At 38.5% G+C, this 25,661-nt stretch overlaps 2 protein-coding genes across 11 annotated transcripts in view; one reads left to right on the top strand and one right to left on the bottom strand.

Moving 5' to 3' along the window:
- The window catches only part of CSPP1 (centrosome and spindle pole associated protein 1), a 64,940-nt gene extending 52,734 nt beyond the window's left edge, over positions 1-12,206 (bottom strand). For 2 of the 10 annotated variants that reach the window (XM_042786282.1, XM_042786283.1), the window contains exons 1-5: positions 11,911-12,204; positions 6,959-7,062; positions 5,550-5,646; positions 1,158-1,258; positions 421-444 (exon numbers count right to left, since the gene is read on the bottom strand). In XM_042786282.1, the coding sequence (XP_042642216.1) occupies positions 421-444; positions 1,158-1,258; positions 5,550-5,646; positions 6,959-7,060 (324 nt within the window). In that variant the 5' untranslated portion in view covers positions 7,061-7,062; positions 11,911-12,204. Of the gene's footprint in view, positions 1-420; positions 445-1,157; positions 1,259-5,549; positions 5,647-6,958; positions 7,063-8,141; positions 8,215-9,476; positions 9,595-11,839 lie in introns of all 10 variants that reach the window. The other 8 variants (XM_042786277.1, XM_042786278.1, XM_042786276.1 and 5 more) reach the window with 8 other exon arrangements.
- A 59-nt stretch (positions 12,207-12,265) lies between these two features.
- COPS5 (COP9 signalosome subunit 5) lies at positions 12,266-25,348 on the top strand. The gene is made up of 8 exons (XM_042786285.1): positions 12,266-12,579; positions 12,659-12,893; positions 15,569-15,697; positions 16,906-16,971; positions 17,297-17,382; positions 20,915-21,026; positions 21,772-21,920; positions 24,954-25,348. Exons 1-8 carry the CDS (start codon positions 12,413-12,415, stop codon positions 25,036-25,038), a joined length of 1,029 nt encoding a protein of 342 aa, XP_042642219.1. The 5' UTR covers positions 12,266-12,412; the 3' UTR covers positions 25,039-25,348.
- Positions 25,349-25,661: the final 313 nt, after the last annotated feature.

Below are 25,661 nucleotides of genomic sequence, written 5' to 3' on the forward strand. Positions count from 1 at the left end.
CTACTATGATTCCACTGACATATTATATTTCAGAGTTTACGATTTTATTCCAGCTTTATGAAGTGTGTTTATCAAGGAAAAAAAAAAAATCTGAACTCATAACATCTTTGTAACTAATAAGCCTTGAAGCAAATGTCTATTAAAAGAAAAACTTTTGTAGAGTCAGCATTAGACAGCAACAATAGCAATGGAAAAAATAAATCAAGTGTTTTAAAAACTTATTAAGCGAAAATAATAAGTATAAGCAATCATTTTGCACAAAGCAAACAATGCTGTTAATCACAACTAATCACTACAGCATGCACAAACACAAAGCACAAAAAATATTTTTTTTAATTCAAAGAGCACAAAGCTTTCAAACAAAGCAAAAAGCAACTAATTTGAAGGGAAAAAAAAAAACTGATATTGCAGGCACCCTACCTTTCTTTTTGCCTGTGAAATACCCTAAAAGTCAGGGAAAAAATACTATTCAAAAGGAGTCTTTCATTCAAAAATATTTGACTTAACAAAAAAACCTTCTTTTCTTAAAGCCAATCCATTCTTTCACTTTAAGAACTAAAGACTGATAATTAGCATTTTCAGACCACAGAAATTATTTGCTTCCTGATTTTTTTTTTCTATTCGACTAAGAAAGGATACAGAATATTTCCAAGATTATGACATTGCATATGTACCATTCCAATTTTAAATTTACTGTGACATTTAATAAATCATGCTAAGCAGAACATCAAAGTTTTTTTTATTTCTAAAATTGAAAAGAAGCTGTCAAATGGAGTCACACTAACTTTAGGAATATTCTTACCAGAATTACAGACCATGGAATACATAACTACTTAAGCAAGTACAGACGATATTTTAAATTCTTAAGAAGAAACTAAGAAAGGGGTCAAGTCAAATAAATAAATATTCAAAATAAAATGTACTAAGTAATGTGCAGTTTCACGGCAATGAGATCTGTAGAAGCCTAAAATATATAACCCTTCCTAGCGATGACATTTTTTAATTATTTTCCTTGAGTCTTACGAATCAGCCATCGCCCATGATGAATGCCTTCTAATAAAATTTTTCCACAGATTTTATTAATTTTCATTTGGTTAAAATGAGAGAGACATTTTAAAAGACTCACTAAACTCAGGCAACCAGACAAGAAGCTTTACCTGAGAAAGGTATCGCCTATAATCCTGTCGAAGTTCCTCTTTAAGTTTATGTTTTTTTCGTTCATATTCTTCTCCAAGAGGTAAACTCAAGCCATAGTCACCTGAAAGTTTAATGCCATGAAATATTATTATTCTACTACTTTGTATCAATACAAAGCACATCCTGCAAAAGCTACATCTACATTTTTATCGGACATCAGCAATAAAAAAAAAAATGAACTATGCAACAAGTAATTACAAAACAACCAAAATAAAAAACACCTTCTCTGTATGTAGTTGGGTGGAAAGCATAGAAAAATGGACTGGGCTTTGGATGTTAGTTTTCCTCTAGTTCTTGCACTTTTTCTCCCCACTAGAAAAAAAAAATGCAACACAAACTGAATTTATTTGGATAGTTTAACAAATAGTATAAAATAACCTAAATATCATAGGTATTTCTTTTGTCACTGTATGTTTCAAAGGAAAATGCCTCTGACATGTTAGTTTCTAAACTACTCTGATATTTTAAGCTGTGTTTATCACACAGTAGAAAACTCCACAACTAGAAAGCGACAAGCTGTTTGTTTAGCACGAAGCATGTGAAAAATATGTTGGCTTCCAAACAACTAGAAGGAAACTGGCCATATGATAATAATAATAATGATTTTTTCTTTCCATTTCAGTGTTTTTAATTGTACTAGACCCAAAACACACATTTAGTACTTTTCTAAGATTACTATCACGTCTCATAACAGCTGCACTCTTAAAATATAATGCTATGCAAGTTGGCTGTTGTTCCCAAAATACATTTTAAAATCATTTATAAGCTATATATTCTGCCCCAGGAGTCCACCTCTGCAGCCACTTTCATCACCCTCCACAGAGAGACAGTGAATTCCACAAGACCACAGAACAAGAGACAGAGATTGCAACTGTTTGGGTTTTTTATTTCCTATTGTTTCTCTGAAAACATTTCTACATCTTTTGGTCTATGTAAAATGAGTAGCAAGGAGTAAGAGGGAAGAGAAGAATATTCAAGATTTACTCTTACATCAGTCCCAATTTATTACATGGTACTTTGACTCCAGTATTTGAAATGTTTAGGGCATTAATCGGTATCTGCACAGTAAAAACAGTATTACATAAACGCTGAAAATTGCTAACTTGAGAATCACACTGCTACTGAAACAGATAAAAGGTTGAAATATACTTAGTAAAAATACACTTAGCTGGCTGGGCTTGAGATGGTTTCAGCTAAGTCAGAATGTATCCTCCTGAGACAAAACAGGAGTCAGCCTTCTATTCTACAGAACCAACGAACCTAATACCTAATTAAATACATCATATGCTATTTTGAAACAGCTTGCAGAGCTCAACTACTAACCAAAATACGCACAAGAGTTTCTCCAACCGCTGAGTTACTTTCCTCCTAATTTTGCACATGTGAGTTCCACTAAAAAATAATGTCCCATTTCAACCCTCAAAAAAGGGGTAAAGCGTAAAGAGAAATAGAACACAGAAGAGGGAATGGTTTGTTTCAGCTACTTGCTCTTGCCTTTTATTTTCACATTAAATTATTGTTGGAATAACTATAAGAAACCAAGAAAACAATCAAAAGCAACTAACATGTCAGAGTGAAATTTCATTCAGCTAACTTCACAGAAGCCAGTAAAATTCGGTACAGAAAAAAAAAAAAAAAAACAGTGAGGATCACAGAATGGTTTGTGTTGGAAGGAACCTTAAAGATCATCTAGTTCCAACCCGCCTGCTATGGGAAAAATAAAGTGCTTTGATTCAAATACATGAAGTATTCAAAGAAAAGAGGGTTTAAAGTTAATTTTATTACAGAAGACCCTTTTTTGGCCACCAGAAAAGCACCGAGATAACAATTACAGGTAGTGATTTAGGAGATATTTTAAAACTACCTACTTCAAAAACTTACTTTATGAGAGCCTAGCAGGGCAAAAATACTCCAGTTAGAATACATTCATCACAATGTCATGCACAATTTGTCTGAATTCTTCTGTTGGAATAATAGATACACTTTCTTTTTCATTGGTTTTCTGCTTTTGCTTATTCTGTATTTGCTGTATTTATTTGCCATTTCACATTCTGTTAATCACACACTTTTTTTAAAAAATGTTCAAGATTTTAAATGACTTTTATGTAAAAAGTTTGCATGCATTTAATATGTTGAGAAATAACTGTAACTTCATTCAGCCTCACTCTCAACACTACTGCTAGAACTACAGAACATACTTGGCAGCTACCAAGGAACAAGTCTCTGTCTAATACACTCCAAAGGAAGTAACATTGTTTTAAAGCAGAATCAGCCAATGTCATGAATCCCCATCCACTGATAACCAAATGTATTCAGTACCCAAATTACTATTATAGAATGTGCTGGTTTGGGCTGGGGTAGAGTTCCTTTTCTTCCCAGTAGCTGGTATGGTGTTGTGGTTTTGGGTTTGTGCTGGAAACAGCGTTGGTAACCCCGGGCTGTTTTCGGCGCAGCCCAGCAGAGCTCACCCAGAGCCAAGGCCTTTTCTGCTCCTCCCGCCGCCCCACCAGCGAGTGGGCTGGGGGGGCACAAGGAGCTGGGAGGGGACACGGCTGGGACAGCTGAGCCCAACTGACCCCAGGGACATCCCACCCCACAGGGCGTCCTGCTCAGCGTGTAACGCTGGGGGGCAGACTGGGGGGGTGGGGGAGTGGTGTGCTGCTCAGGGACAGGCTAGGCATCAGTCGGTTGGTGGTGAGCAACCATTTTCATTTGCACCACTTCTCTTTCTTAGGGTTTATTTCTCTTTGTTATTTTCCTTTTCATTGATATCATTATTATTACTATTATTACCATGTTTCAATTATTAAACTGTTTTTACCTCAACCTGTGAGTTTCCTCACTTTTAGCCTTCCGGTTCTCTCCCCCATCCCACTGTGGGGGGAACGAGCGAGCAGCTGTGTGGTGTTGAGTTGCCAGCTGGGGTTAAACCACGACACAGTAATACCTACTTGTTGCTTTTCATTTAAGACCCTGAACACCCCTCACCTGTAACACTTCATTATCTGTGTAACTCTATTTAGGTGTCAACCGTTAAGTCCAATTTATAAGAATAAACACAACATGGCATGTGCTATTATAGCTCTCCAACAAGAGATAAAATTATTTTACTATTGAAGTAGCTTAACTGCAGCTAAGATCAGTTCAGGCCCCCAGATTCACAAGCTCAGGCTCTATTTTTTAATTTAGGACATGCACTTTTCTGGTCACAAATTCTGTTAAAATTATAGAGGGGACATAACATTAAGCGTAGCAGGAGTACTTATTTAAAAGATAGATTAGATTGGTATTATGTAAACAACATCAAATATCCATTGACATATCTTCTTTAAAAGAAAAGAACAGCTTTTCCTCCCACCGGAAGCTGCAGAATTACACCAGAATTACAGTGAACACAGTATGAAAATTGATGAGGTACAAGACCAAAGTATGTACACATGAAAGAAAAGAGTCACCTATCAACAAGAAGTAGGACACAGAAAAGCTCTAAAACTGTCAAGACAAACCTGAGCTACACAAGTGTAACTAAGGAAAAACAGTACTGCCTACAGAAAGGGGATGGTAGGACAAGTAAGGAAAGGTGGCGCCTTACAGAAACAGTAAAATAGAGAAAAGAACACTATCACACATTTTCAAACAGAAATCACACACAACACATAGAAAAAAAGAAAATAGGACAATATATATTTTTAAAGAAAACTGTGACTACACCGGTAGTCACAGCAAAACAAACCTAACCATTTCACTTGGTTAACATTTCAGTCAAAACTAACTGCTTGTTCTTTCCTTGTATAACTGACTACAATATAACCAAAATACAAAAGCAATACAAGCAGTTTAGTACTTTGTGCCTAAATATTTAAAAGACACAGCCTTTAAATGAAAAAATAGTTTATCTGTGTGCATTTTAGCCAAGTTGGACTAGGACTGAAAGAAAAGGCATCCTTACTTCCCTGACACAAAATACACGGAACGTATCCTTTTGCAGACAAGTCCAGACTAAAGATGGACTTCCAAAGCTTTTGCTCCACCCAAATACAAGAGGAAAGGACAGATCATCTATCAAGGACTGGCAAGCAGCTTTCTGGTTTGGTTTTTTAACAGAGCTACCTTTACAGGAAGAAAAAGAAGGTGCTTGGCGTATTTTCCTTACTGAAAAAAAAGCATACCTACCAAAAAAAAAAAAAAAATCCACACAATCCCAAGATGTTTGGAAGACTGAAGAATTCATATGCACTGGAATTACGATAATCATCTTAGAATTAAAAATCCAAAGCAGTAATTCCCTTCCAAAAATTCTTAAATTAAATGCTACTTAAATCTAGAAGAGATATTAAAATAGTATACTATACCTAGAGAGTAGTTCTGTTGACTATTTGGAGGTATATTCTCTTTAGCCATTGAAATTAACATTTTGCTGGTCTCAGACAGCTTCTCTGATTCCTTATTCTGAAAACAAAACAAAATGCTTTGCTGCATCACAAGGTAAAAGAGATATCACATAGAAGAATGACATTATTAACATTATTAGCAGCACTGGAGAATAGAGAGTTTGAAAGTAATGCTGGATTAACATTAATCTAGTTATATATTTCACTGATACTACCAAAAAAGTAGTCCTCATCTACAACACAGGAATTATTAGTTCAATAGATTTCAATATATATTGTGATTTACACCATAAACCACCTGTCATAATCCACAGTTGCTTCATAGTTTACATATATCCCCTCTGCTTTTTTTATGGGGGCTGACTTGATGTACTGCACCCTGCTTGAAACTAGGAAAGAATTACAGGGTACTACAAGGCCAGTTTAACACACCTGTTCCCTGTAACTACACTTTCACCATGCAGTTTAGGACTTCATTGAACTATAGGCTGGAAATGTTCTCTTTAAACCTGCTCTGAGCAGAGGAGGCAAAGATAAAGGAAGACCAACTCCTCACAGCTCCTTCAGAATTAATTAAAATATTCTGGAGTGAATTAATAAAATATTCTGGAGAGAATTATTATAAGTAGGTAAAAATACTTATATTACCCACAGAAGGGGAAAGACAAATCCTCATAACCTTCTGATGAAACAAAAAAGGGAGTGAAAACTCAGTATTGTAATTGCTGTTAAATGCTCAAGCTGTTTGGGGCTTCGTAAATTAGACAACAGACAAATTAAAATTCTGTTTTACTGAGGACTTTATTTAGGTATCCCAACACTAGCTTAAATTATTTAGATACAGCTTTTTGCCAGGTACTGACACTATTAAACAACAGTTATCTGCAAATTATAAAATCTTTATAGCTTTAGAATTAGGTACTAAAATTTCTAATAGGAAAATTGTGGTAAGAACAGATTTTGTTTAATTGATTGGAATAAGTAATTTGCCTTTTATATTTTCTAGTTTCCATAACAAAAATTCTGAGGATATTTATACCTTCCATCCCCATCCCAACACTAGTGTGGGCAGAGAGCAAATCCCTGCTAGTCAGCCTCCCTAGGGAGGGGGGGAAGGAACAATGATAACCGCTTGCAAGTTTTCTCCACTTGTAAAATACAAAAGTTACTGTGTATGCCTGGTGGCAAAGAGGTTTTTAAATATCTACAGAAATACAAAGTATTTAAGGTAGACGTTACTTTGAATAGGTGAATCTTTAACATATACTTTAATAACAAACACAGGTTTAAGAGCACTGTAAAAGCAAGCTTAAATCAAGACCCTAGCGATAGAACTGTTTCAATTCAGGAAACCTGTTTAATACTCTCACCTTCACTTCCATGTAAGGTGGATCATTTTCAAGTTCTGCCTTATCTTGTGCCAACTTGGCCTTCTGATCTTCAATAAATTTGTCTAAATCATCCGCCATCATTTCTAAGGTTATAAGAAAGACACAGAACATTGTCCCTACATCAGAAACTCAAAAATTTAAAGCTCAATTACAGTTGCTTAAGACAGTAGTTAAGTAATATTCAAGTTTCTCCCTCAGAACTACAAGCCTTAAGTTGTCTGCTGGGTCAGTGGAACACCTCACTCATGAAACCCATCCATGGAGGAGATTACCTGATGTTTCACCAGAAAGAAAATGCAAAGATTCTAGATTATAAGACTGAAGGTATTTCTCTAATCTTTTTTTTTCAACTTGGTTAAAGTGTTTTGGGGATGTTTTTTTTTAACTGCAAGTCTACCAGTGGCTCTTTACTACACACTAGCACAAGCTTACCATCAGTGAACTATAAAATCAAAATTAGTCAACGTAAATAAACAGGATAAAAGAATCATTAGATAAAAACATACAAAAAGTGCAGAATACACACATACTCTAAAATAAGGACCAAATCATACAGTCAAATTTGTGCTTAACTTACTATCACAGGAAGTCCTAAAAAACATCAAGCTTATTCAAAACAAAAACAAACAAAAATCACAAACACAACAAAGAAGGGAAAAGAAGCCAAAACAAAACCAACAACCCACAAAACACAAAATACATGCATCGTGTTTCTGGAGTTGGAGCCAACAGTGTATCATTACCTCCTATACCAGTAAAATAGCAGAGGCAATAAGAACAGCTACAATTCTGCAATAATTGTAAAATCGTGGATATCAGGCATTGACTTGCCATCAGACAAGCCACTCATCTGTAAGAAAACATGGACTGGGAAAAAGTCAACTACCTTTGATTAGTTGTGCATCTTACCTATTGAACTAAAAGACTTTCAGATAAGAAATTTTAGCATCTCATTTGTGCAATTTATTGTATATTGTTGCTTCTAGAAAACCTCATAATAAAAATTAAAGTGAATCAAATTCATTACAATGGAAGTGTATAGAAGTTAAGCCACACATTCAAGGCTTTGGATATGCTTTGTTAGGATAGTCTTCTCAGAACTAAAAATACTGCAAAGCTGCATACTAAGTAACCATGGAAAGAAGAAAGAATGACTGCATACAAGACTACTCATCCTAGTCTCCACTCAGCATTTTCATCAACTTCACTGGAAGAGAAGCTTTGCAAAATGAAGCCTACAGATAAAAAAATCCATATGTTATGTTCCACACTTAAAGGAAATATGAAACTGAGAAGAAAATTATGACTCTCAAATCCCTCTAATAATATCCACATAACTTAAACAATGGGATTGCTTATGAAGGTTCTTAAGCAATCCCATCGCATCCAGTACCTAAACTCAATTTGTACAGCAGGTATTTTTTAAGCCAATTCAGTATCTTTCTAAAGCCTACGGGTTATCCAAAGTAAATAATAGGCCACTGATAAAAGTATAGTATGAAACACTTTCAGGAAGAGGATCAAAGAACTTTTAAAAATAAAAAATAAAAATTAAAAAAAAAAAAAAAAATCACACACCCTCTTCCCCCAAAGACCAGCGGAATAAGATAGGTAAACATAAAAGAACATGTCCAGAGAGACCAAGATAAATGCTTAAGTAAGATGAATAGAAAAAATGTCAAAATCCAGCAGATAAATTCAAGTAATTGCATGCTAACTTGAAATGTATTCCTTAAAACTTTTTTCTTACAGCAACGCCAGTATTTGATGTATAATATAAAATTATAATATTGTCATAAAGGAGGCAGAATTAGGACAACATATTTACAACTCCTAGGTAATACAGGACGATCATGTCCAAAAATAAATTCTCCCATCTTATTTGTCCTAAATCTTTATCCTTATTAGTTTTACACACTGATAAAGTGTAGAAACCTAAAAAACTGATGCATTTTACTTAGCCTAGTAGGTTGCAAAATAATAATGTAAAAACTGTTCTGGGTGAAACAACCTGTCATACTAAAGAATTTAAAAGCTGGTCTCATCACCTATCCATAGTTGGCTGCACAGCCACCAAGAGGAAAATTACCACATGTTGAAGGAGGCACTGTGAGATGCCTTTCCAAAAGCTCACTGACTGTAACATCTGTATTTCTTATCTCTATTTACAGTAACATTTATCAACTCTAGAACCATTTCCAAATCACTGTACTGGAATAGCACCAAACCTCTTCTGAGAGATTGTATGAGGAAAGGAACATTTGCAGTATATTTTCTATCTAGCATGAGGAACACAATGAATATTCTAACATTCTGCACTCCTATCATGTTGCTCGAAAGAGCAATATAATAAATTAAAAAGCACAGACAAAAGCACAAATAAAGCAGTTACAGTTCAACTACACAGGCAATTCAACTGGTGTGAAGAAAGCTCACAACTCCAGGCCTTGGAGAACACTAAGTTGACTAATGCTACAGCACCACTGACTCAGCATACCTTTCATATAGCTAAATAGCCAGGAAAAGTGGCCAAAATGCCTCTTAGAAAATAGCTAGACATTTTATGTCTTACATCCTGCTTGAGTTGGTCTTCTTAAAATATGCATGAGTGCAAACTGTGAGATAAGAAAAAATGGTGTATTATACTGAAAGAGAATGAAATATAAAGAAATCAAAAATTCATACATATTCTAAGCAAAAGACTGACAATTTGAATGTGATGCATATACTAAGTTCAGAAAATATACCAGTATGTTAGCAAATACTTACTGAATATTAATCAATTTTATCATCTACTGTATCAAGTGAAGAGATCATGACTAATCAATTTTTAAAAAAGAAACAATACATTTCTATCTGAAAGAGTGATGCTACAGTCCCCAGTTACACAGTGAACTATCTCAGAGGTGACAGCACGAAACTCACAGCAAACCGTTAACTTCAAACTGGCTTCATGTGACTACAACCTACCGAGGTAAAGCTTGCCACTAAAATAACACTTCAATTCAAAATAAAATAATGTATTTTCAGGTTAGCAATGTCTGTGAATGCCTTTTGTGCATTTCCAGAGCCTTGCAATTATTAATAGTAAAAGTAGCAGATTAAAACTAAGCTTGGAAACACTGCCCCACAGGCATGTGCACAGAGCAAAAGAGAAAGTCAGAACATGCTACAAACATCTGAAAATCTGAGGATAAACCACATGCCCCCAAAATCATGAGGTGCAAACAACACATTTTTGAGGTTTTCTGGAAAAGAGAATATTTTGTAAATACTATTTAAAAAAAAAATGTTTGATAGCATAGATCTATCGGCTCTTCTATCTTTAAATCTTGGTGCTATATGCATTCTCAAAACATTGTGTTAATCAAAATGAAATTACGTTAAACACACTGCCGCTCTATACTCAACTACTGTCTGAAACTGTCCCATAAAAAAATATAATGCATATATGTTTATTTTCAAGAAGATTTTAGTTTTTTCATAACCTCTTTCTAACTGGAAGTTTTCACAAAAGTACCTCTGAATAACTACAGGTTCAGCCAGGTAGACTTCAGATTAACCACATATACCAGGCAACAGAAAGCACACAGATATTTAAGAAAATAAGTCAATTTTGGACATTATATTTTCATTAGATCTATGCCCAAATAGAGTTAATAATGCATGTCTCAGAATTCAAAATATTAAAAACATCTATTTGCATACGTATTGTGTCCCTGTACTCTATCCTCCTGCATATTGTGTTTATCATCTACAGCAATGTATACTGCGTTCCTTTTTATTCCTTCCCTTCCCCTCCAATTTGTTCAAGAAAACAGGGCACAGAACTTAAAATCAGGGTGCGTAAGAAGACAGATTTCATCTATTCTGTGCCACAATAATACTAAAATGACATCAGGAAAACTGGCAAAGGGGCAATTCCCATCCATATGAACTGCAGCAAGGGTGGGAGGAGGGAATCACTTTAAAAAACACAACTGTATGCCATGTTTAGTAATCGTACTTGCAGATCATGTGATCATACAGTTGTTTCATTAAGGAATATTTTTTCACCCAAATTTCCTAAGCTTTCAGAACAGCTGCTTCTCTACCCCTGTGAATGGCATTTAGAATAAGCTCTTGTGTCAGAGGTGGGTTTCCTGCACCTTTTGCCTTTGTTTCTTTTCAGTTCTTGTCTGAACAAACAGAAAAAATTCCAGGGACCTGACACTCAAAATTAATAAACTCTGACTAAAACAACACTTTTTCATAACTGTGGAGATAATTAACCCTCAAAACAACCTACGAATTTTGCGAGTTACTTCCCGCCGCCATAAGGCTTTATCTGCTTTTCCCGAACGCGTGCTCTGGTCCAAAAAAAGACATTCATTTCGGAAAAACCTGCAGAGCCCCAAGATCAGATTCACCTCCCCACGCGTGACGGCTCGGAGAAGCACCCCGACCCCGGCCACCACCGCCCGCCTCCCAACCTCCCTCCTCCACAGCGCTTCTCAGGCAGCCGCGGAAGCACCGACTCCGGGCCGGGGGTGAGGCGCGGCGGGAAGGCCGTGGGCCGGTCCGGGGCGCCCGTGGGCCGGGCGGCTGCGACACGCAGTGCGCGGCCCCTTTAAGAAGTGCGGCGCCGTTGTTAGGCAACTGCCTCACAACAAACGACCCCGGCCGGAAGGCCCCGCGGAGCCCCGCTGCCCTCCCCGCACCCCCTCACACACCGCGGGGACGTTCAGGCCCGGCACCGCGGCCCCGGCCCCGGTCCCGGTCCCGGCCGGCGCGCCCCCGAACCGACCCGCTCCCCGCACCGCCTCCCGGGCCCGTCCCGCTCCCCGTCGAGCCGCCCCCGCCGCAGAGGAGCACACCGAGCTGCGGACAGGACAGCGGCTGGGGCCGCGGAGGCAGAGCCGCCAGGCGCTGTCCCGCCCGCCCCAGCTCACCGGCACCGGCGGCGGCCGCCGCTCCCTCCCGCGCCTGTTACCGTCTCCCCGGAAACCGGCGGGTGGCGCCGAGCAGCGCCCCCTGCTGCTCCGGAGGCCGCCAAGTGGCTCGCCTCCTCCCCGGGCGAGAGCGGGGCCGAGGCGGGGGGGGGGGGGGCGGTTCGCCCTGGCGCGGCTGTAGCCGGTGAAAGGCAGCGGGAAGGGAGGCGGCGGCGGCGGCGGCTTCCCCTCCGCGAGACGCTCCCCGCGAAACTCCGTTTGGCGGGGAGGGAGACCGCGTTGTGGGCCCCCGCAGGACTCGAGCCGGCGGAGGCGCAGAGCCGCCCGCCGCCACTGGGGGGGGGAAGAGCGCAGCGCCGCCCGCACCGGGCCTGCGCGGGCCGTACCACTTCACATCTTCCCCCCCCCCCCCCCCCCCCTTCGCCACCTCCTCGGGTGGTTGCGCCGGCGGCCCGGTGTGGCGGGCTAGGGCCAGGGCCGGGCCCGGTGCGGGGAGGGAGCGATGGCGGCGGCGGCGGGAGGGGGGAGCGGCGCCTCCGGGAGCGGCATGGCGCAGAAGACGTGGGAGTTGGCCAACAACATGCAGGAGGCGCAGAGCATCGACGAGATCTACAAGTACGATCGCAAACAGCAGCAGGAGATCCTGGCGGCCAAGCCCTGGACCAAAGAGTGAGCGAGAACCGGGCCGGGGCGGGCGGGAGGGCGGGCGGGGCCGGCCCTGACGGCTTCTGCGGCCTCTTTTTTGCAGCCACCATTACTTCAAGTACTGCAAGATCTCGGCGCTGGCGCTCCTGAAGATGGTGATGCACGCCAGGTCCGGGGGCAACTTGGAGGTGATGGGGCTGATGCTGGGCAAGGTGGACGGGGAAACCATGATCATCATGGACAGCTTCGCCCTGCCCGTGGAGGGCACCGAGACTCGCGTCAACGCTCAGGCGGCCGCCTACGAGTACATGGCTGCCTACATTGAAAACGCGAAGCAGGTAGGGAGAAGTGGCCGCGGGTGTTTCTCTCCCCCCACCCCCGTGGGGCGGCTGCGGATCTTGGCAGCTAATCGCGCAAGAACACGGTGTGGGGTTTGCAGTCTTCCCCGCCTCTCTCCCGCCTGCCTTCACACAGTGATAGAGCGGCTGCCCGGCTGCCCTGTTTCTTCTCAAACGCGGCTGGGAGAACCGTACCAGCAGCAAAGAACGGCACCCCCCTTTCACCATTTTCACATATATATTTTCACGCCTTACAGTAGGTCATCAAGGACTGGATTCTCCTTTATAAATGATTTTCATTGCTCAGGAGGTGTCATTCTGGCTGCAGCTGGTGGCCTGTGAATGGAACAAGGGTATAAAATAACAGATACGTACACGTTTCTAAAAACAGTATGCAAAATTAAAGATAAAATGTGCATGTGTCAGAGATGCTTATTATTTGTAAATCAGGTATATGACATTTATTCTTACCTCCTTGCTTTCTGAAGTCTGACTGCATAGCCATGCTGCTGTTTTCCATAAAAATAAAGAAAAGGCATTTGTGAAGAAAATGCCAATGAAGGAATAAGTACGTTTCAGTGTAACTTAATTATTCACTTTTATAATTGGGAAATTCAGATGAACTGACTCAGATGTCTGTTCCCCTTCTTCATCATCCTGTATTCAGAGATCGATGTCATATTAAGCCTGACAATGCAGTAGAATTCTCACGTACAGAAGGATAACAGAAACATGAATCTGCTCTGTGGCTGGTGCAGAAGCCGGCACGGCACATCAGAGGACCTGCTGATGTGCTGCTTCCAAAACGGGGCAATCCCATAGTGCAAATAGGCATTGAAATAACTAATCCTCCAAGCTCAAATAGTTTTGTGGCCCACTTTACCCTTTGATTTTTCTTTAAACCTTTTAAGTATTTTAAACCAGCTAAAATTAGAGGCCCCTTACTTATTCACTGGAGGTAACAGAGCAGTGTTTGGGTTATTTTGGAGACATTCACAGTCTTGCACACAGCTAGAGATATTTAAATAGATGTGAATTGGGCTGGGTCATAGCATCAGGAAAGAGTAAACATAATCCAGAAGTCTGGGACACTTCTTAATAATTCATCCCTCTTTATGAGAAAATTTAGAAATTATTTAATCTAGGTCCTTTTATCTGGAAACTGCTAATGTCATGATGCTAATACTGTTGTTGCAGAAAAGTAGGTCATTTGAAATGATGTCCTCACCTAAAGATATACTATCCAGTTCTTAGGTAGAAGTAATGGATTTCAAAATAGGAGATATATAGCATAAAATTAGTATTATTTACATAGTTAGTCATTTTATGTTTAAAATAGTCCAGGTTTATGTCAGAGTACTCCTATATGATATGGAATGGTTTTTTTCTAGTTGTGTATATTGTACAGTTCTGTCCATATTTGGTTTCACAATTTTGAAATTGAACTTGTGTGCAGATATAATAACTGGACTTCACTGGTGGTTTGGCAGAGTTTGCATGCTGGCTGTTCCACATTTAATTTTGGCAAGCAGTTGTTCCTGGAATAACTATTTTGAATACTAGATTGCAAGTTGATATATTCCCCTGTATAAGTACTTCACAGATGCCAACGCTCCAGTTATTTGCTTCTCCATGGGCAGGATCTGGTGTTAATACAGTCAAAATGTGTTATGTGGCTTTGAAAAATAACACACATTCTTTAGTGTTTTGTTGATCTCCCCTTCTCTATGATGGGAGATATAAAGAAAATACAAATATTTTTTACCAATTCAAAAATAAAATAAATGCTTCATTCTGCAGGTAGTTTGTGTGTTCTGTCTCATCTTAACGTTTTTCTGATGTAACCTTCCTGACATATTCAGTATTTGGCAAAACCAAGTAGGTGATGCATCCAAACACACAATTTTCAGTTAAGAACTGGCATATAGGGTTGTATCAGAATTATTCAACTCAGTGTGGAACAGCCAGTAAGCAATTCCTGAGAGAGGATTACAAAATGAGATGCAATGGGTGTTGATTGTCCTGAGGTTTTTTTGGTTGGTTGGTTTGTTTTTCTTCTAGTATTTGTAGACATAGCCAGGGGTATTATTTGGAAACCCCTCTTCTGAGTTTTTTTGATCATAAAAGATTTCAAAAATTCATCTTTTGGCCTTCACAGCATGCTCAGCAATAATTTCTGCCACTTCTGGTGCTTGAAAACAAGCCTCTGACGTTTTTTAAACCTAGCAATAATCTCTCTATATGCCTCTGAGTTGTTTTACTGTACTAAAAAATGAAAGTTCATACTCTGCTGACATACCATATGTTATATGACATTATATATACTTAAGTCATACCCTACGAAATTTCTCTTCCATGCTCACTCCAGGTAGAATCTGTTCTGTACTTCAGCTGTCATTGAAAAAGGAGCTTCTGGCTCATTGAAGTTCCTTGTTCTGTGGTAGTAGCTGAAACAGAGAATGCTAATGCTACAGATTGTATGGTTTCTAGAAAGTAGTTCAGCAAAGTAAGGTGTATGTTTAGTATTTAGTTTAGTAGGGTAGCGTCGTAAGCTGTGTGCGTGTTCTTTTTTATCCTCTGACGGTGTGGTAGTACGCTGGAAGGCCCAACAGAGGGCAGCTGATACTTTTGGAATGGAGATTAACACCGGGTTTGTTTTCCTTCACTGCTGTTAGGTTGGTCGTCTAGAAAATGCAATTGGCTGGTATCACAGTCACCCTGGCTACGGCTGCTGGCTCTCTGGGATCGATGTCAGTACCCAGATGCTTAATCAGCAATTTCAAGAACCCTTTGTAGCAGTCGTTGTAAGTACTGGCAGATAGTTGATAAAACTGCATAGCAGATTATGTCAAGAGGGGAATAATTTCTAGCCTTCTGTCTGTTAACATTCTAGTAGTGTGTATTTTGCATGATGGACGTGTTTGATCCAAGTATTAAATTGGTGTCGCTCCTTTTGCTTTTCTGGCCACATCCTGGTCAAACCAGTAGTATTGCTTACTGAGGCCATTTTTGCTGTGCTGTTCCAGGTATGGTAGGTCTGTAAAAATCCATACATTACTCTTAAAGTTCTACTTGGTACTTTTGCAAAAAAATGTATTGAGGGATCCATGTACAACCTCCTGCAATAGAACAAAAATCTGTTTCTTTTGTTCTCTTTGTTGCTTCAGTCAAAATAGAGCAAAGGGTGTTCAGAGTTCTGTTACTTGGCATCTAAAATGCCTTTAAAATTAAATCAGTGGCATAGTACAAGGTAGAAGACACTAGGAAATCTATGAAGAAAAAAATCTGAAGAAACTCTTTGGGCCCTTCAGTATTTTGCAGGCTTCAGATGGCATTTGAAATCAAAAGTGAACCTTACTTTAGATACTACTTGTATAGCCATTGCTACTGAAGGAAATAAAGGAAAAAAGTCTGAAATTAGTCAGAAGGAAGGACTATAACTGTGAAGAATTACATTAGAAAAGGATAAATGACCCTTAAGTATTTCTACCAACGAGTTCTCCTACGTTGTGACATATATTCACAGATTCAGAACACTTTCCTTGGGACTGCTTTTTTCCTTGTTTGTTTTGGGTTTTTTTCTTCTTTTTTTAATTACTTTTAAAATTAAACAGGGCATTAGTACATATGTTGGCAAGGAGATTCCTTCATTAGTTTCCTGTATTTTCCACCAAATTGCAGCAGATTGCATAATACTTTCTTACCTCTAGTGGTTATAAGATTAAAATGCAGATTTTTGTTATGATTTATTGATTGCTCTTAAGTGCAATTTCTTTAAAGTATTCGAGAAATAAGGAAAATTAGTTTGAAAAAATGGTCCATAGAAGGCTATTGGTATTCCCATCTTTTTAGAGTCTCATAACAGCAGATGCCAACCCGAAAAGTACTGTTTATGACAAAACTAATACAATTTGCACTAATTACATTTCCGAAATACAATTACTGTAAAGTTAATATATGCCTTTAATAATTTATAAAATGCATGTAACAAGCATTACTTGTATTTCTACAGATTGATCCAACAAGAACAATATCTGCAGGAAAAGTAAATCTTGGAGCATTTAGGACCTATCCTAAGGTAAATAGTTAAAATTATCTAGTGCAGGATGACTAAATTGTCTTTAAATAAGTAATAGATTGGTTCTAAAGATTACTGCAGTTTGATAGTTTGATTTGCTGTACTGTACGATATGTCATTGTTCATTCTGAAAGAAAGACGTGCTGATATACTGATTATTGTGTGTCTTTGGATATTGATTACATTTACAAAGGTTGACTTCTAGTTTGTTTTCCATACATTTTTGGCAATGTTAATTAAAATAGACAGTCTAGGTAATGGAGCTGTCCTGAAAAAAAAAGTCTCAAAATTACTGTGTCATCTTTGCCCTTTGTTGAATTTTTAGGGCTATAAACCTCCAGATGAAGGGCCCTCTGAATACCAGACTATTCCACTTAATAAAATAGAAGACTTTGGTGTACACTGTAAACAGTAAGTAACATAAAAACTACTAAATCTAGCACAAGTTCTAATTTTTTGTATTTAGTTTAGTGCTTCAGTATGAAAAAGTACATTTCTTGGAGTATTTAAAATCTTGAAGTTCTTTGTTGCTCTAGCACTGTTGGTTTTGTGAAAAAGTGTTACTGTCATTTTATCAGGAGATATTTTAAGGGAGGGCTGTTACAATGATGAAGATGAACCTGGTTAAATACTTTAGCAGTTGATTCCCTTTAAGCAGAGCTTTCTTAGGGCAGGGAGGCAAGGGTCAGATGCAGATTTAGCAGCAGGACGAGGGAGACACTCATCTGTCAGCTCCTCTGAGTAGGGGCAGGCGCTGTGCATCTTTCTGTGCCACGTCACTGGGTGTGTTAAGATTCTTCCTGTCTTTGGTAGAATTGGAAAGTGGAGCTGCTTCAAGGATAACATCAGCAACAGGAAGAATTACTGCTTTTTCTCTCCTGCTAGTTTACTCTCCATGAATTAAAAAGGTAGTTTAGTTTTAACCATTCTTTCTTTAACTGTTCTATCCCCAGCCAGGTGTTCCTCACTTCATACCGACACTTCCTTATTTGGCAAGGCATTTGTTTTGCCAGGTCAGTCCCCTGATCTTGGTTGAGCTTGTAGAAGCACGCACATTCTTGCTGGTTAAGCTAAGGTGGGGTAGAAAGCAGAGACACTTGTTGGAGGCACAGTGATTGCAAAGAACAGCTAAGGAAATATGGGACCGCTTCTTTGAGTAACGGCCTGGTTTCAGTTCTACTTTCAGATGTTTGACAAGCACTACAGCTTAAGCATCTGTGTACCGAGAACTTGAAGATCTGATTGACACCAGTCCTGTAGGTTGTTGCGTAGTTTTTCCACATTTTTGATGCATGGATTCTTTAGTGCATTTGTAGTTGCATTCAAAGTGGGAACCTGAAGAGACGAAAAAATTAAAGCAATTAGAATTGGTCTTCCTATCCAATTTGAGGAAAAATCCAGAACGGTAGCTACACAGAAATCTTTGTAGAACTAATGTTCCTGTCATTTCAGAGGAGTCCTAATGGCATTGGCCATAAAACCATGCTTTTAAGCATGAAGGGAGGATATGTTCTATTTTTTCTATTTTAGAGGTGGTCACATTGGGAGAGTTAGTTCAGTGGGTTTTTTTGAAGCTGGAAGTTATAGTTAATATATAGTATTATATTAACTAAATCTAAATATAATTAATTTAATAAAAATATTATAGTATTAGTTACTATAGGAACTATAGTTAATAGTTGCCATTATAATCTGTCTCAGGAAGCTGGTTTCTTGTACAAGCCACTTCTTTCCATCCAAACAAAGAAAATATTTTCCAGTCTTCCTAGAAGGAAATGGCAGTTAGGCAAAGAGAGGGAATTAAAACTGGAAATTTGTCATGTTACCGAATTACTGCTAATACATAAGACTAGCATGATGGTGTCCTCTCAGTAGTATGGGTAGTCTGACTAATTATTGGACATTTGTTGGAGAATGGCTCAGAGACAAGGGTCCTGTGCCTTTAGCCAATAGATTGTAAGCCTGCATGCTTAAGTTGTGCCTTATCATGTATTAAGACAATCTTTGAATGAACGTTAGGGCAGGCTCTGCTAATACAAAAAGAAAAAGGGGGAATTGTTGGAGAATGGCTCAGAGACAAGGGTCCTGAGCCCATGAGCCCACCGAGCAGCTGTACGATCAGAGCCTGTTCTAGGGGCTGATGCTGCCTCGCGGATGCTGAGCCTCACTAGGGTTTGCCTGCAGCTGCTCGCAGCTGCTGATACAGGAGGAATGTCAAGGACGTTTCAGCCCTGTGTACCGTGGTGTGTCGAAAACAGGTTAAGGGGAATTAGGAATAGTGGTCTGAGAAACCCAGTGTTATGGTAGCAGTGGTCTGAGAAACATTGTGTTACGGTACTGTTGTGTATCGAAAACAAGTCAAGAGGAATTAGAAATAGTAGCATGGGAAACTTAGTGTTATGAGAAGCTTGTGCTGTTAGCTAACTGCAAGTAGGTGGACCGTGCGAATACGACCTTTAGAGCTTAAGCCAATCAGCTAGTGACTAGTAGGCATAATAATTATCATTGTCTGTATAAATATATGTACCCTGGACCAATAAAGAGACACGTTGATTGATGCTCTATCACCCACATTGAACCCGTCTCGGCGTGTCGTTCGTCCGTGGCTCCGCAAACATTTATAGAATCTGAATGATGGTCCTGGAACCATAGAATTATTTAAATACCCCCAGGGATGGCAACTCAACCACTTCCTAGGCAGCCTGTTCCAGTGCTTGACAAGCATTTTGGTGAGGAAATTTTTCCTAATATCCAATCTAAACCTCCCCCTGGTGCAACTTGAAGCCATTTCTTCTTGTCCTGTCGCTTGTTACATGGAAGAAGAGACCGACAACCACCTCCCTACAACCTCCTTTCAGGCAGCTGTAGAGAGCAGTAATGTCTCCCCTCAGCCTCCTTTTCTTCAGGCTAAACAATCCCAGTTCCCTCAGCCATTCCTCATAAGACTTCTTCTCTGGACCCTTAATGATCCTGTCTGTTTGGAATGCCAGTGGGTAGTTGCTCCATGGTAGCAGTGTGGATAATCTTAGTCAAACTTCTCTCCTTTAATTGGTGTTCAGTGACCAATGTGAAACTGCTTCCATTTAATCTCTTTAAGTACATTTATTACATTATTCCTCAAACAACAATTTCTGATTTTGAATCTGCCACACATCTCTGAAGAACTGACTTAGTATCTCATTTTTCTTAGTATATGTGAAATAAAGGTATTTGTTCTATCAAAGAAATACTAAAATGTGGTGTGTTTGCAGATTTTAAAGCATTGTTATCTCAGATGGAATTCCATACAGAAATACCAAGCAAAACAACTTCCCAGAGAAATCAAGAGATAATAGCATTATTGATAGTCTGCTCAAGAATTTCTTGATCAAAATAAACTTTAATATAGTTGTTTAATGTTGCTGTAATTCACTTACACTAATGACTTTTTGCATAGCTCAGCTTTCTGTCTGCTTTATCATCTCTTGTGACTTCTGTAGCACCCCTAAAGCCTGGTTTCCAAATAGGTGTGGTAGAACATAAGATTGTTTGTCTGTTTGTAACATTTACTGCTATTGAACATTCCTAATTGAATTAGAGGTGATATTTGCAAAACTGCAGTCACCTGTAAGTAGTAGTTATTACAGTATTGAAGATCCCAAGCATGGAACAGGGCATCATCGCACTGCGTAAGAAGTTAAGAGAATAATTAAAAACTTGCAATCTCATTAAATAGAACACAACAGTATGTGTAGGGATTATGCATACTTGTATTAAAATGTATGAAATCTGAGAAATCTTTTAGTTAGAATTGCACCTGGGAGTAACATTTTTATTGCTCAGTGCTTTGAATTTTTAACGATACTTGCCATTGATAAGGACTTTTTGAGATGCTTTGGTTGTCTCGGCCAAACAAGACATATTTAGATAGGAGCTTATTTTGTTTACATGTTTGTTTTTAAAGGTATTATGCTTTAGAAGTCTCATACTTTAAATCATCTTTGGATCGCAAATTGCTTGAGCTTTTGTGGAACAAGTACTGGGTGAACACTCTCAGTTCTTCTAGCTTGCTTACTGTAAGTACCATAGTATGCTATCATGTACATATATTAGTTCATTAGTGCTGAAAGCCAGACCCTCTACTGTAAAATGCTTGATGGGACACTAATAGATATAGATCCCACATTAAGAAACTGTTTGTCAGATTAAACGAGAAAGGAAGGTTTTCTTAATCATAAAATACTGAAATGTTCCTTGTATCTGGTCTTTAAAAGTAAAAGGTGGGAATAACTTACGTTTAATTTTACTGAGTTCTCAATACCTTAGATTTTGTCTAAAACACCTTTTAACCTTATATGTCTTTACAGCACTGTAATGAATAGTATGCCTTAAATTAATGGTATTGAATAATACTTTAAAAACAAACAAACAATGGAACTGTTAAAACAAGGTTGCAACAGAAATACTGCTGGTAGACCTTCAATGCAGCAGCTCAGAATAAAACCTTCCTTCTACAAAAGCCAGTTTTATACCTTTTCTCTTGGTCAAAACCAGCTGGGTTTTACTTACATTTTCATAACTTAGTGCATGGGCAGAAAGTAAGAGTGCCCATTTCCAGCTTTAGGTATTGAGTATTTGTCAGATGTTCAGCTTCTGTTCTCTCAGCCCCCACTTGTGTGCCACTCACGTTCTGTATCACTTCAATTGCAGACATAGATGAAAATATGCAGTAATACAGTCTTAAAGGCTGGTTTTATTTTGTGTATAAAAGCTTGAATTTATATCTTAGAATTCAATGTTTATTGCCTTCTTTCTCCTAAGAATGCTGACTACACCACTGGCCAAGTCTTTGATTTGTCTGAAAAATTAGAACAGTCTGAAGCTCAGCTTGGAAGGGGCAGTTTCATGTTGGGTTTAGAGACTCATGATAAGAAATCAGAAGACAAACTTGCAAAAGCAACAAGAGACAGGTAAGATAACGCATATTTGTGTTCCTCCCTGTGAGAAGTGTTATTTTGTTTTAAACTTTTATCATGCCTTTAATTGTAACCAACCGAGGTTATGGATAAAATTTATTACATTATAGATAGGAATGAGAGACTACAGATGTCACTAGTTTATTTTTGAAAGTTTAAGAAAACCTTGCCTTTATAAATCTACAATGGCTTTTCAATCTTTGTTTCTGGAATAAATTCAACTCTAGTTTATTGTTTATTAAACAAAAAAATCCATGTTAAATTCCATCACTGTACAGCAAACCAAAAAAGATGTTTTCTGTCAAATGGTAGCATTGATAGATAATCACACATTTTATGTGGTCAATCAGGTTTAAATTAACAGCAAATAAAATTATACAGAACATGATTTTAAGAACCAGTGTTACCAGTCTAGGAAGTTTAGTTTACACTTCTGTAATACTTTCACTCACTTGAAAATTAAGAACTCCGTGTTTTTCATATTTTTTAATTAATACATCATTTTCCCATAAGTGAAGAAGGTTTTTTTGTTGGTTGGTGTTTTGGTTTTGTGTTAAAGTAGATTACAGACATTCTGGCCTTTATATTTAGCTGCCCTGCCTGAGAGCAAATACTTGCTATTATCAGTTAATGAATTTATCATCACTGGGTATACGGCATTATTTCAGATAAGTTGTAGTGTTTTCCCTCAGTGTTCCCTATATGTTTGTTGGTAATAAGCTCTTTTTTGAGCTTCAAGTACAAAAGTTGCCTCTTAGTAATACTTATATCTTTCTCCCAATACTCTTAAGAATGATATGTGCTTAGACTCTCTATTTAATATTACAGTCACCATTTTTCCAAGTAAAATCTTTAACAAAGGGTAATAGTATCCAACAAGTCATACAGTATCCTGAGCTTTAAGAACATCGTATTTGGCCAATTCCAAACTTTGAAAACCAAGAAGTACTGCCCTGTACATGCTACATACAGTCTCAGGTCCATCTTTGGAGAAGACAGGACTCGCCTGCGTGCATCTCAATGGTTTTCTGAGTGAGATACAATTCCATTTAATAAGGAACGATTCGGTAGAATCCATTGGAGCAGACTGCAAAAATTGGATTTCCAGTTCTCTTCCTCATCATTTTATCCTGATACATAGAAGAGTTTTCTTGTATTCTCTTCCCCCTGCCTCCCCAAGCTGGCAATATGTGCCATAGTACCAACTTTAGTAAGGAACTGATTTTTGAGATGCCAGATGAGTGGTGAGTTTAATGATAGCTAAAAAAACATGAAGAAACAAAAAGGCAGCCTTGTGTGAAGAGACTGATTTATACATATCTTTATTTACATCTTGCTTGGTATAACTCAAGTGAACACAGGCTTTACCTTAATAAAGGAGCGGTCAGCTTGTGTTGGACAGGCCTTTGTTCCACAGTAAGCAGTGGGGGAATACCTGCAAATGTAATATGGTCCTTGCTAAATAGAATCAGAGTTGCTGTTGTACTGGTGTCTCTGATTTTGTTTTTGTTATGGAAAGTTAACAGCTCTTAGAAGTTTTCTAACAAACGTGATCAACTTGGAGGGGGGTTGACTTTCTAAAAGTTAATACCCATTTACATTTGCAATGGAGTTAAGGCTGCTGCTAACTCACAACAGCCAGGTTAAATGACACCTCCCAGTTTCTGTAGTGAAACAGTTAAAATAGCAGTGCTTTAAAGACATGAGAAGGGTGGAGTTGCTGACAGGTTTGCTTTGATTTTGATCCCTGTTTGATGTCCCATAATACTGACTGCATTTTATTTTCACGTTACTCTCACGTGCTTACAGTTACTGTAAGAAATAACTCCTCCTCTGATTATCCTACTATATTATTTCTTGCGGCATTTCTAGAGATTTTTCTTTTCTGTTTTTATTTAGTCATCATCAGTAGCTAGTTTATAAATTGTAAGACTGGAAGGGATTGTTGTTGTCATCAGTTCTGCTTTCTTGTGTAACAGAGGCTACTGTAGTTCCCAGAATGAATTGTAACACTTTTACAGATGCATGGTTTTCTTCAACTAATAATCTTTGCTAAGGAAAGAAGAGACAGCAGAAGACTTGTGCAGACACCAGGATAATTGATTCAGTGGCATCTAAATTTCAAGAATTAAGGTTGCAAAGTTTGCTAAGGGATTATTGGGCGTACCTGTTAGGAAAAACAATACTGTAAGACATTAGCATAAAGGTGCTTACACTTGGCTATGTGATACCTTCTGTTACTGTATGTACACATCTCCAGGAGTCATGTTCTAAGAGTACATGTGCATTAGCCAAACTGTGCTTCAAGCCATCTTCTTTGCCTAGGATTCCTTTATCTATCTAGTAGTAATTTGTCCCTGTTCTTCATGCCTTTAGGGCTGAATCATCTTTTGCTTTTGTATAGTCTGTTTTGAGACATTTTTATTTGTCAGTTTGACAACACATCCGCCTAAGCCAGGCACCCTGAATGAAACTTGGATCAATAGGAATCCTCTCAGCTGTTCGGGGGTTTTGCACGTTACATATTTTGACTAATAACTAATTAGCTCTATAAACTTCCTGTAATGTTCTCTTTAAAGTTTCTAAGAGGAGCTGTGGTTACTGTGCACTAATGGCCTGGACTGGGCAAAGGAGATGAAGTAGAGAACAGTGAGAGCCTCCAGGTATTGATAACAGTCGGTAGCTCCATTTCCCCCAGGGATTATTTTTTTTTTTTTTTTTTTTTTTGTTCCGATGACCATAATGCTCCCTTGCTATTGTTAACGTAAGGTGTCCTAAATTGCCAGACAAAGAAGTGTTCTGGAATTGGTCTCTGTGTGCATAGTGCTTGTCAGTTTGCTTTTTAAGTAACAAAAAGCTATTGGCAACAATGGCTAAATTGCTGTGTGTGACTTTTCCTTTCTGGACAGTTGTTAAGATTCATGGGGTTATGGGCACCCTGAACTTCCAAAACAGCTGAATATCTTCAAATAAAATGACAGTTCAGTTCAGTGTTTGGCCAACATTGAATTTATGCTTGTTTTTCAGCTGCAAGACCACCATAGAAGCTATACATGGATTGATGTCTCAGGTTATTAAGGATAAACTTTTTAATCAAATTAATATAGCTTGAAGTGCATCACCAGCTGATATGCATCTCCAAAGCAGAAAAAGTCATGGTTAACTTTCGCTTGGACTTGTTCAATTTGGGCAATGAAGCTGGAGTGGAAAACTATTCATTTAATTTTTAGTACTTTAATATTTCCCACCTGTCTGACCAGTTTTAAAGAACAAAATGTTCTGAAATGTAGTGCAGCTTTTTGTTCTTTATCACAAGCAGTTTGGAGAATTGTTCCAAAAGAAGAATAAATGTGACTTACAGGATTTTGCTCTTAGGTATTTATCTCTATTATCCAACTGCAATAAAACAATTTTGAAAATGAGTGGTTTTAGGGCTTGAATTTTTTGGCAAACATTCACCTCTTACTCTTTTTCTCATAGTTCCATATAAAAGTTCTGTCCTCTTGGTTAGATTAGATAGGTAACTTATGCAGTATAAGAAGTTTGTTTCTCAGATTTTCATTTCTATGTTTAAGAACTGAAATCCCATTTGCTTATTTTTTAATAAGTTATTAAATGTATTTGGAGCCTTTCCTGATTCCTAAATCAGGACCATTCTGGTCCAGCCAGAAATGGTTCCTTCTCACAGTGAGGAAACACTCATGCATGATACAACAGTATTTTGCTTGTAGCTTT

Source organism: Tyto alba, unplaced genomic scaffold (genome assembly GCF_018691265.1).
Source record: "Tyto alba isolate M040663 unplaced genomic scaffold, T.alba_DEE_v4.0 Super-Scaffold_9, whole genome shotgun sequence".
NCBI classification, from domain to species: Eukaryota; Metazoa; Chordata; class Aves; order Strigiformes; family Tytonidae; genus Tyto; species Tyto alba.

What these genes read in the sequence shown, in the direction of transcription:
- COPS5 (XM_042786285.1), top strand. Translation starts at nt 12,413, where the DNA reads ATGGCGGCGGCGGCGGGAGGGGGGAGCGGCGCCTCCGGGAGCGGCATG. An exon ending in AACCCTTTGTAGCAGTCGTT is followed by an intron (nt 15,698 to 16,905) that starts GTAAGTACTGGC and finishes GTATTTCTACAG; the next exon opens with ATTGATCCAACAAGAACAAT. An exon ending in GTTCTTCTAGCTTGCTTACT is followed by an intron (nt 21,027 to 21,771) that starts GTAAGTACCATA and finishes CTTTCTCCTAAG; the next exon opens with AATGCTGACTACACCACTGG.